This window comes from Sarcophilus harrisii, chromosome 5 (assembly GCF_902635505.1).
Source record: "Sarcophilus harrisii chromosome 5, mSarHar1.11, whole genome shotgun sequence".
Lineage (NCBI taxonomy): Eukaryota > Metazoa > Chordata > Mammalia > Dasyuromorphia > Dasyuridae > Sarcophilus > Sarcophilus harrisii.
The window spans coordinates 181,453,234-181,465,288 of NC_045430.1; the positions used below are offsets into that span (position 1 = coordinate 181,453,234).

Consider the following 12,055-nt stretch of genomic DNA (forward strand, 5'->3'; position numbering starts at 1 on the left):
CAGATTTAGGGGTCCACCTTACTCTGTGAAACACAACACTCTTTCTGTCAGATATGTGTATTCTAGTTTGAACTTTAATCATTTCTAACAATATTTTCTCATCATGATTGCTTGTAACCCACTCTAACTGAACAAATATAATCTAGGTGGAGCCAAGAGGGAGGAGAAAAGGTAAACTCATCTGCACTAAAAATCACAATTCACAAAATGGAAAATGAGGCAGGAAAATTCACTGAAGGAAAAAATTCCTTAAAAATTAGAATTGGGCAAATGGAAGCTACTGTTTTATGAGGAATCAAGAGAAAATAAAACCAAAAGAAAAAAAAAAACAGGAGAAATTGTGAATTTCTTATTACAAAAATGACTGACCCAGGAAAAATAGATCCAGGAAAGATAATCAGAAAATTACAGGACTATCTGAAAGCCATGATCAGAAAAAAGAGCCTAGACATCATCTTTCAAGAAATTAAGAAGAATTGTCCTCATAATCTAGAACCAGAAGATAAAATTGAAAGAATCCATTGATAACCTGAAAAAAAAAGCATTTTTAAATCATTCAAAACAAAATGAAGGAAGGAGATTTGACAACGCAATCATCAAGTAGAAGCTCCTTTTCGATAAGCAAAAGAACAAGACTATGAAAGCTTATGGATTATCTTTCAGGTCTTTCAGATTCAAAAGGCAAAACCTGCTTTCTACTCCACTGAAGATATTTTTATTTGACTGAGCCTAAGTGAAATCTAAGAATTCTAATGTACTGAATGATTCTTGTTAAATAATTCTCTGAATATGAACAAATTCCTCTAACCATAAAAGGTTATGCACAATGAAAAAATAAGGGGAAATGATTATTAAACATTTCATTAGTTTAAAAAGCTCTCTGCTCTTCCCTCTTGCAATTAAGAAGTGACTTATCAAACTCTTTGACTAATGCTTACATTAAGCAGGAATGACATTAGATAGACAGTGACACAAAGCAAGTTGCTATCTACAGATTTTTAAGTATAAAAGAACCCAGTCAAGGAAAACAACAAACTGTCCTATTTTAGGCAGTGTGAGGAGCTTATGACATTTGGCCTAATAATAAAAATGGCTTAACAAGTTCTAAAATAAAGACATGAACCTTGAATCAAGTTGTTTAATCAGAAAAATTTAATTATGAAACATGAAAAAGAGGAAAATCACTGAAAAATAAATATAATAAATTTTAAAAGCTAGCAAATTTACAAAAATGTAAAATACTCACCATATGCTTCATCTTAGATTTTTCCTCTTCACTTGATGCTCTCTCTCGAAGAATGGCTCTGGTTAACTGCTCATTGCTGACAGACCTCTCTCTTTCCAGAAGTTTGTTGATATCCTCACGTGCCTGGATTTTTCCATGTTTTACTCTACAAAGAAAGAACAAGTATAAGGTAAAGGTTTTCTTGTTTACTTAAATGTTAACTCCTAACTAGTAGAAATCACTGTATAAGACAATATACAAATAAAATTAAAAATAAAAAATTTGGAACTATACCTAAAGCACTATAAAACTGTGCATACATACCCTTTTGATCTAGCAGTGCAATGGCACTGGGTCCATATTCCTTTATATAAAAAATGCTGAACAAGCTGATTATTGAAAAGGCCTGGAAAATTTTACAGGAACTGATGTTGAACGCAACAAGCAGAACCAAGAATACATTTGTACATAATAACAGCAAGACTTTGCGAAGATCAACTACAAAAAGCTTAGTTCTTCTCGGTGGTTCAGTGATCCAAAGCAAAACCAATCAACTTTGTCACCTGCAAAAATGCCATCTGCATCCAGAAAAAGAACTAAGGAGACTAAATATAATCAACACATGCTATGTTCACTTCTCTTTTCTAATTTTTTATCTCTCCCATGGTTTCTCCCCTTTGCTCTGATTTTTCTTTCCCAACATGATTCATAAAGCACGTGTATTAAAAATAAATGTATTACAATAAAAAAATAAATAAGAGGAATGCTAATTAATTAGATAAGATATAATTCATACACTAGAGTCACTGTTATAACCTCTCCTAGTGGAGGACCTCAAACTGCCTCCTTTCAGAACTAGACACAAGAACAACAATGGATATCCATAATTTATGGATAACTATAAACAAGAAAGAAGTTAAGGACATGAATAGAATTTTAGAAAAGTTAGATATAATAGATTTATGCAGTCAAAGCAACTCTTAGGGGAAATTGTTATCAATAAATGTTTGCATGAATAAAATAGAAAAAAAAGAGATAAATGAAATGAGCATGCAACTAAAATAAAGCTAGAAAAAGAATTTTAAAATCCCCAAATAAATGACAAATCAGAAATTGAGAAAATCAAAAGAGAGATTAGTAAAATCTCAAACAAGAAAACTTTTGAACTATTAAATAAAATTAAGAGATGATTTTATGGGAAAAAACAATAAAAAAGGTGAAGCAAGAAAGAAGAAAATACAACAATAATTGGGAGTTGTTTTGTCCAAAGTATTACAATAAACGTGAAAATCTAAATGAAATGGATAGATATTTATAAAAAGTGCCCAGATTTAAAAAAAAAAAAAAAAAGAGGAAGTAAAATACTTAAATAGCCTCATTTTAGAAAAAGAAATCGAGTAAATCATCAATAAACTCCCTAAAAAAAAAAAAAACTCCAAGGCCAGATGGATTCCCAATGGACTTCTACTGAACATTTAAACAATTAATTTCAGTACTATATAAATTATTTTAAAAAATAAGTGAAAAAATCCTACCAAATTCTTTTTTTGATACAAATATGGTACTGTTACCTAAACCAAGAAGCACTAAAACAGAGAAAGAAAAATATAGACTACTTTTCCTAATGAATATTGATGCAAAAATTTTAAATAAAGTATTAGCAAAGAGATTAATCAAAGCAATTAATCACCTGGATAATACACTATGATTTTTACCAGGAATGCAGGACTGCGTCAAAATTAGAAAAACAATCAACATAATTGGCAACATCAATAACAAAATTACGAGAAATCATATGATTATCTCAATAGATCCAGAAAAAGCTTTTGACAAAACATAGGACTCATTCTTGCATTATATACAATGGAGATAAGTAGCAGTATTCCTAATAACATCAGGGGTGAAATAAATATGTTTATTACCACCACTATTGATCAATATTGTACTAGAAATGTTGACACTAGCAGTAAGAAGAAAAAGAAATTGAAGGAATTAGAATAAGCAATGAGGAAACAAAACTTTTATTCTGTGCAGATGTATGCTTAGATATGGTGGCATGCTTAGAATCCCAGGGAATCAACTTAAAAGTTACTTCAAACAACTACTTTAGCAAAGTTGCAGGATATATAAACATCAGCATTTCTATATATTACCAACAAAGCCCAGCACCAAGAGTTAAAAAGAGAAATTCCATTTAAAATAAAAACCAATATTTCCCAAAACAAACAGGAACTATGTGAACATAATCATAAGACATTTTTCACACAAAGTCAAATCTTAATAATGGGGGAAAAAATGGGTAGGCTGAGCTAATATAATAAAAATGACAATTCTACCTAAATTAATTTGCTTCTTCAGTGCCATACCAATTAAAATACCAAAAACTTATTTTATAGTGGTAGAAAAAAATAATAAAAGTTATGTGGAAGGAAAAAATATTAATATCAATTAATGGGAGAAAAAAGGAAGCCTATAGTTCTAAAATTATTATTATCAAGTGTCAATAATCAAAACTATTTGTTATTGGTTAAAGAAACAGGGTGGTAGATCAGTGAAAATAGATTAGGTACATAAGACACCAGTAGTGAATAATTACAGTAAGCTATTGTTTGATACAACCAGAGACTTCAGATTCTGGGATAAGAACTCACTATCTGACTAAAAAGTACTAAGTAAACTAGAAAACAGTATGACAAAATGGTAATTAACCAATCATCTCATACCCTATAACAAGATAAGACTGAAATGACTGCATTATTTAGAAATAAAGACTTATTTCACAAGCAAATTATCAGAAAAGAAATAGTTTATCTGTCATATCTATGGGAATAGGAAGAATTTATGACCAAACCAGATAGAGAACATTATGAAATACAAAATGGATAATTTTGATTTAAAAAATTTTGCACAAACATAACAAATGTGACCAAGATTAGAAGTTTAAAGTTTTTTTCTTCTAAATATACTTCTAAATTTATCATGCTGCACAAGAAAAATCAAAAATACTGAAATAATAATAGTTCATAATTGGCACAAAGCAGGTGTTTAATAAATGCTTCTCTACTGACTGACTATTCAAGGGAACTCTAAAACCTACAGTGTTCTGAGCAAAGACATACCAAGGGAAGTGAAAGCCAAGGAAGGTGAATCAAAGTCTAAGAAGCCAGGAAACCAAGGTTAGGACTAAACAATAATATGGGGAACAGAAGAACCTGACCCTTGCACAATGTCTCAAATAAGGAAATCAAATAAGGGTAGAGAGATGAGTAAAAAGAAAAAAAATATGTACCAAAACAGAAGAAAAAAATATTATGAATCAAGAAACATTAAGAGTAAAACTCAAGAAAATGATAATGCACAAAAAATATACATAGACCCTCTGAGAGGGGAAAATGGCTTTAATGAATTACAAGGAAAACAAGATCTTTGAAGGAAAGAATTGGGAGATTTAATAGATTAGAACAAAAGGTTTTAAAAAAAACTACCCAAGGAGCAAGCTCCCTAAAAACATATTAAGTAGTAAATGAAAGTCAATGAATTCACAACAAATACTGCAAAAAAAATAAAAAGACTTTTTCAGTCTGAAAATAACAGGTGAAAAATAATATATCTACTATCCAAAACGACTGACTTGGAAAAAAAGAAAATATACTTTTTGAACAAGAAAGCAAAGTGGAAAAGGGAGAAGATAGGGGGGAAAAAAGTCCTTCAACTCCTTGAGTAAGATAGACAGATAAAGTTTTCTCAAGAAGTCTGAGATGGGGCCTAAGTCACTTGATCCCTTTTCCCAGAGTCAGAAGATCAGGTCTTAGACCTAGGTTGCAGGAAGTCACATGATCCCTATGCCTAGAGGTCTCTAAAGGCCAAGAACCCTAGGAAGTGATGTGACCCACAGGAAGTAGACAACATTGATGACCATTCCTTAATGATGGTTACTTCCTTTTAGTCTATCAAATGAAAACACTTGGGTCTTTTGCTATTTAACCAGCTTGTCCTGCTTCCGGATGGTTAGGTTGAGAAGCACACATTGGAAGCTTAGTTGTCTCTTTGCAGGGAATAAAAATGCTTTGGTCTTTGTACCTGAAGATGTCTCTGATTAGTTAATATGGAAAAGTGGATCTAGCACCCATCCCCCACATCCTGAAATAAAAACACAATTAAAATTGGCAGGAATATCATAGACAAACAAAGTTGAGGGCTTCTAATTTAAAACTCAAACTGAAACTATAAGCAACCAGAAAAAAAAAAAAGTTTAAGTACCAACAAACCCGAGTCAGGCTGACAAGAAAATTGGACAAAACCTATTATGAAAAAGAGAACATATTATTAGAATGATATTCCAAAAAGCAAAAGAAAAAAAAATTTGTAATCAAGAACATTTTACTCAGCAAGAATGAATGTGACCCTTACAGGGAAAAAAAATGAAAATAATGAAACAAAAAGATTTAAAAAGACTAGAGCTTTGCTATCGATTTGGCATACAAAGCCTTTCATAATCTAAGCCCTAATATCTTTCTAGTCTTCTTGACATCTTTCTTTCCTACTTACTCTTTAATTTAAGAACAAGGACCTCTCCAGGATGTCCCACTAACTTGACACTGACTTGCTCTAGAAATTTTTTATGGTGGGCCCTCACTTTTGGAATGTTCTCCCGACTGTCTCCAGCTTCTTTTAAGAGTCCCAACTAAAATCTCATCCTCTACAGAAAGTCTTTCCAAAATCCTCTTAATTGTAATGCTTTTCTTGTTTTAATGATTTGCTACTTAGCTTGCACATACTTATTTGTACATATTTGTTTGCTTCTTTTCTCCCCCATTAAACAGCAAGTTCCTTGAAGCAGGGTTTGTTTATTGTCTCTTTGTATCTCAAGTCCTTACCACAGTATTTGAATATAAATGAAATAAATATTTAATAAATATTTCTTGACTGACTGTCAACTAAAGAGAAACTTTGAAAGGCAAAACAACATAACAAAGTAGTTATTAGGAGGAACTGTACAAAAGTGAACAACAATGAACGGAAAGTACAACTTTTAAAAACCTGAAAAGGTTATAAAAATAAATAAACTAAGCAAAAAGGAGAGGGGGAGGAGCCTGGGGCCAATATATTGAAAAAAAAAAAAAAAAACTAATTTCCTGTAATTAACAAAACTAACAGAAAAGCAAATTGCCAAAAGTAATGGAATGCCATTGCAAACACAAAGTATTTTTATTATTATGTTCAATTGCCTTATTATATAGAGATGCCTTAAATTCTCCATATTTTGTACCAATAATCTACTACCAAGAATATGTTGCTGCTTTCCATAATTCCTTGTCTAAACTATAATAGTATGCTACTGTCCTCTGATGACTGATCTTTCAATTGGATACCAGGTTGATTTAAAGAATAAAGAAATAATCTGGCCAAATATGGAGGATAGCATAGTCTTAAGGGGAAAGGTTAAGCTCTGATATTACTTAGTCCCATAACATTCCAAATGGCATTAGAAGCAACACTTTATAAACACAGTTGTTCACATTATAAAATAAGTAGGGTTTTTGTTATTATTAAAAAGGGTTTCCCAAGATAAAAAACATCTCTTGAGGAACTGGGTATTTTTTGATATTTTCCATTGTAAAAAAAGGGTTTAGATAAGGGACAGGAAAAGAAACATTTCAAAATCCTTGGCCTAACATCATTCTTACATTAAGCTCCAAATAGAAATTTCATTTAAATTATCCTCTTTTAAATACATATCCTTCCTCATTTAAATTCTCTAGACTTTTAAGTAAAGCAGAATGAGTTTAGTATAAGCTTTTCTTATTTGCAAAATATAATTGGGTAGATTGACTAAGCTTAATGAAACAAACAAAAGTCAGGTTTGCCCTTGTATCTCAACTTCTTTTGTGAAATAACTTTTTTTTTCATCACATTCTCATTCAAGCTACAGGCATCCCTTTAAATACTAGCAAAATGAATTCTTAAATACAAACTGTCTCCGATAATTAATGCAATAAACAACCTATCAAATTAAAAAGAATAAATTGCTCATTGATATGGACCATTTAGGGAGACACTCCAAGTTATATATGCTTCTCCTCAATAGCAAAAATTGCCCATTATGAACCCTTTAGAAGCATTCTAAACCAAGAACAATGTTCAGCAGATTTTTCAAGAGGGCTTTAATTGGACTAAGCCAAATAACAAATCCCACCCAAGCAGGGAAAGGGTTGTCTTTATCTTGTGTCTTAATAATTTCACTGGCTTAGAAGAATATTCCAATGATTGAAGAATTTTTTGTTGTTGGAATAATCATATGTAAAGAAGTGGAATTACAGAGGGAAAGAGTATTGTTAAAGTAAAAAGAAAGTGAGACAAACTCTCAATACATTGGATTATTCTTCTTCCCTCTACAACCTTAAGAGAGGTCACACAGGATGAACAAGCAAGAGATGGGTTTCAATCTGCATCACTGGACCAGATAAGCCACATCTCTGATACATTTTAACTTAAATTAGGGCCAATATTGAGATTACTGTGAGCTGTGTATCAAACACTTTTGTTCTGAATTGCTTTAAGAACTCAACAGTAGATTAGTTGATCAGTGGAACAGGTTAGGTTCACAAGACAAAATAGTCAACTATAGCAATTTAGTGTTTGACAAACCCAAAGATCCTCACTTTTGGGATAAGAATTCATTATTTGACAAAAACTGCTGGGATAACTGGAAATTAGTATGGCAGAAATTAGGCATGGACCCACACTTAACACCGTATACCAAGATAAGATCAAAATGGGTCCATGATTTAGATAAAGAACAAGATTATAAACAAATTGGAGGAACATAGGATAGTTTATCTCTCAGACTTGTGGAAGAGGAAGAAATTCGTGACTAAAGACGAACTAGAGACCATTATTGATCACAAAATAGAAAATTTTGATTACATCAAATTAAAAAGCTTCTGTACAAACAAAACTAATGTAAACAAGATTAGAAGGGAAGCAAAACTGGGAAAACATCTTCACAGTTAAAGGTTCTGATAAAGGCCTCATTTCCAAAATATATAGAGAGCTGACTCTAATTTATAAGAAACCAAGCCATTCTCCAATTGATAAGTGGTCAAAGGATATGAACAGACAATTTTCAGATGATGAAATTGAAATCATTACCACTCATATGAAAGAATGTTCCAAATCATTATTAATCAGAGAAATGAAAATTAAGACAACTCTGAGATACCACTACACCTGTCAGATTGGCTAAGATGACAGGAAAAAATAATGATGAGTGTTGGAGGGGATGTGGGAAAACTGGGACACTGATACATTGTTGGTGGACCTGTGAATGAATCCAACCATTCTGGAGAGCAATCTGGAATTATGCCCAAAAAGTTACCAAACTGTGCATACCCTTTGATCCAGCAGTGTTTCTACTGGGCTTATACCCTAAGGAGATACTAAAGAAGGGAAAGGGACCAGTATGTGCCAAAATGTTTGTGGCAGCCCTGTTTGTAGTGGCGAGAAGCTAGAAACTGAGTGGATGCCCATCAATTGGAGAATGGTTGGGTAAATTGTGGTATATGAATGTTATGGAATATTATTGTTCTGTAAGAAAAGACCAGCAAGATGAATACAGAGAAGCTTGGAGAGACTTACATGAACTGATGCTAAGTGAAATGAGCAGAACCAAGAGATCATTATATACATCAACAATGATACTGTATGAAGATGTACTGATGGAAGTGGATTTCTTTGACAAAGAGACCTAAGTCAGTTTCAATTGATCAATGATGGACAGAAGCAGCTACACCCAAAGAAAAAAAACACTGGGAAATGAATGTAAACTGTTTGCATTTTTGTTTTTCTTCCCTGGTTATTTCTACCTTCTGAATCCAATTCTCCCTGTGCAACAAGAAAACTGTTTGGATCTGCACACATACATTGTATCTAGGATATACTAGGACATATTCAACATATATAGGACTGCTTGCCATCTAGGGGAGGGGGTGGAGGGTGGGAGGGAAAAATCGGAACAGAAGTGAGTGCAAGGGATAATGTTGTAAAAAAAATTACCCTGGCATGGATTCTGTCAATAAAAAGTTACTATAATAATAATAATAAAAAAAATAAACTCAACAGTATACACCACCTCATTCTTAGACACAATGATTCACCTGCACAACTGCTATAGCATCAGAAATTGTACTTAACCCACAAGTTATTATTTGGAAACTCTTGTTTTGGAATTACATAATTCTAAAATACAATAGAAAAGAAAATCTATAATCATTCCATTTAATGGAGAGGATTAAGTGGGAAATTGATGCTCCGAGAGATAAAATTATTGGCTTACATGATTTATGATTAAGTCAAGAATTGTATAGTCAACGGCTTCTGCATCATTTTTTTCAAAGTACACAAAATATTTGCCTGTAGACATGAAGGCAGATGGTCAAGCATAACCCATCTAATGACCAGGAAAACTGCTTCAAATACCCAAAAGGAAAAATAGGTGACTAAATTCTTAGCTCATAGTTAATACAATTAGTTAATACAAGTTTTAACTTAATGTGTTATACTTTGTTGGAATAAATGCTGAACTAGAGATCAAAATTCTGTTTGCTATTTATTTTGAAATGGGAAAGCTGAAATGAGGTAATTCAACAAAACACTAGACTATTAAAAAAAAATACTAGCTGAATGTACAACTAACAACTTATCTTACTCACTTTTGAAAATAAAAAGAAAAACTAAATTCCAAACAATTTCAAATATATTATAAAGCACTAAAGAGAATCCTTATGAACTGATTGTTATTAAAAAGTATAGGAAAGTATATTTACATTCTCTAAAAAGCCCACAGAAAATCAGAGTGCCTCACTCAAAAGAAAGATCTAATTAAATTTGTATTTAAAAAAATTTAAAAACTTATATAAAACCAAATATGAAATAAAAAAAATAGAAAAAGACAGACAAAAATGGAAATTTAAAAAAATTGTCATGGTCCCAGCAGAACATTAGAGGATTCAACATACGTAACATTAAATTTCTATTTCAAGAAAGTATATATAATAATAGATTACATTCATGACTGTCCATCTTTTCTTTTCTTCCCTGTAAGTGGTTCTTTTGTTCTCTACTCTGCACCTTTTACTGTATTCTTTTCTCCCTTCCTTTTAATCTCCCATACTTCCCCCAAGCAGACTATAGTTAAACATGGGTATATTAGAAAAAACTTTAGGTAATAATAATGCTACTTAAGAATTTAAATAATTTTGCAATAAGCCAAACAAATTAAAGAAATAACAATTAACCATTCAATGACCCTTCTTTTCATCAATTCAATTCTTTATTTAAAATGTAATTGACCTAGTCTTTGACAAACCCAAAGATCCCAGCTTTTGGGATAAGAACTTACTGTTTGATAAAAATTGCTGGGAAAATTGGAAACTAATATGGCAGAAACTAGGCATTGATCCATACTTAACGCCGTACACCAAGATAAGGTCAAAATGGGTTCATGATCTAGCCATAAAGAATGAAATTATTAATAAATTAGGGGAACACAGGATAATTTACCTCTCAGACCTGTGGAAGGGGAAGGTCTTTATGACCAAAGAAGAACTAAAGATCATTACTGATCACAAAATAGAAAATTTCGATTATACCAAACTGAAAAGTTTTTGTACAAACAAAACTAATGCAGACAAGATTAGAAGGGAAGCAATAAACTGGGAAAATATTTTTACAGTCAAAGGTTCTGATAAAGGCCTCATTTCCAAAATATATAGAGAATTAACTCTAATTTATAAAAAATCAAGCCATTCTCCAATTGAAAAATGGTCAAAGGATATGAACAGACAATTCTCAGATGAAGAAATTGAAACTATTTCTAGTCATATGAAAAGATGCTCCAAGTCATTATTAATCAGAGAAATGCAAATTAAGACAACTCTAAGATACCACTACACACCTGTCAGATTGGCTAAGATGACAGGAAAAAAATAATGATGATTGTTGGAGGGGATGTGGGAAAACTGGGACATTGATTCATTGTTGGTGGAGTTGTGAACGAATCCAACCATTTTGTAGAGTAGTTTGGAACTATGCTCAAAAAGTTATCAAACTGTGCATACCCTTTGATCCAGCAGTGTTACTACTAGGATTATATCCCAAAGAGATTATAAAGAAGGGAAAGGGACCTGTATGTGCACGAATGTTTGTGGCAGCCCTTTTTGTAGTGGCTAAAAACTGGAAACTGAATGGATGTCCATCAGTTGGAGAATGGCTGAATAAATTGTGGTATATGAAAATTATGGAATATTACTGTTCTGTAAGAAATGACCAACAGGATGATTTCAGAAAGGCCTGGAGAGACTTACACGAACTGATGCTGAGTGAAATGAGCAGGACCAGGAAATCATTATATACTTCTACAACAATACTAGATGATGACCAGTTCTGATGGATCAGGCCATCCTCAGCAACGAGATCAACCAAATCATTTCTAATGGAGCAGTAATGAACTGAACTAGCTATACCCAGAAAAAGAACTCTGGGAGATGACTAAAAACCATTACATTGAATTCCCAATCCCTATATTTATGCACACCTGCATTTTTGATTTCCTTCACAAGCTAATTGTACAATAATTCAGAGTCTGATTCTTTTTGTACAGCAAAATAATGTTTTGGTCATGTATACTTATTATGTATCTAAGTTATATTTTAATATATTTAACATCTACTGGTCATCCTGCCATTTAGGGGAGGGGGTGGGGGTGGGGGTTAAGAGGTGAAAAATTGGAACAAGAGGTTTGGCAATTGTTAATGCTGTAAAGTTACCCAT

At 32.3% G+C, this 12,055-nt stretch overlaps 1 protein-coding gene and 1 long non-coding RNA gene across 9 annotated transcripts in view; one reads left to right on the top strand and one right to left on the bottom strand.

The window, feature by feature from the left end:
* Positions 1-12,055, bottom strand: part of CHCHD3 (coiled-coil-helix-coiled-coil-helix domain containing 3) — a 298,530-nt gene that overhangs the window by 183,659 nt on the left and 102,816 nt on the right. For all 8 annotated transcript variants that reach the window (XR_004229684.1, XM_031939079.1, XM_003771612.4 and 5 more), the window contains exon 4: positions 1,247-1,391. Coding sequence is in view for 7 of the 8 variants with exons in the window: in XM_031939079.1 (XP_031794939.1) it covers positions 1,247-1,391 (145 nt within the window). In the remaining variant the exon portion in view is untranslated. The remainder of the gene's footprint in view (positions 1-1,246; positions 1,392-12,055) is intronic.
* The window catches only part of LOC116419389, a 97,621-nt gene that overhangs the window by 72,683 nt on the left and 12,883 nt on the right, over positions 1-12,055 (top strand). The gene's annotated exons all lie outside the window — the stretch shown is intronic.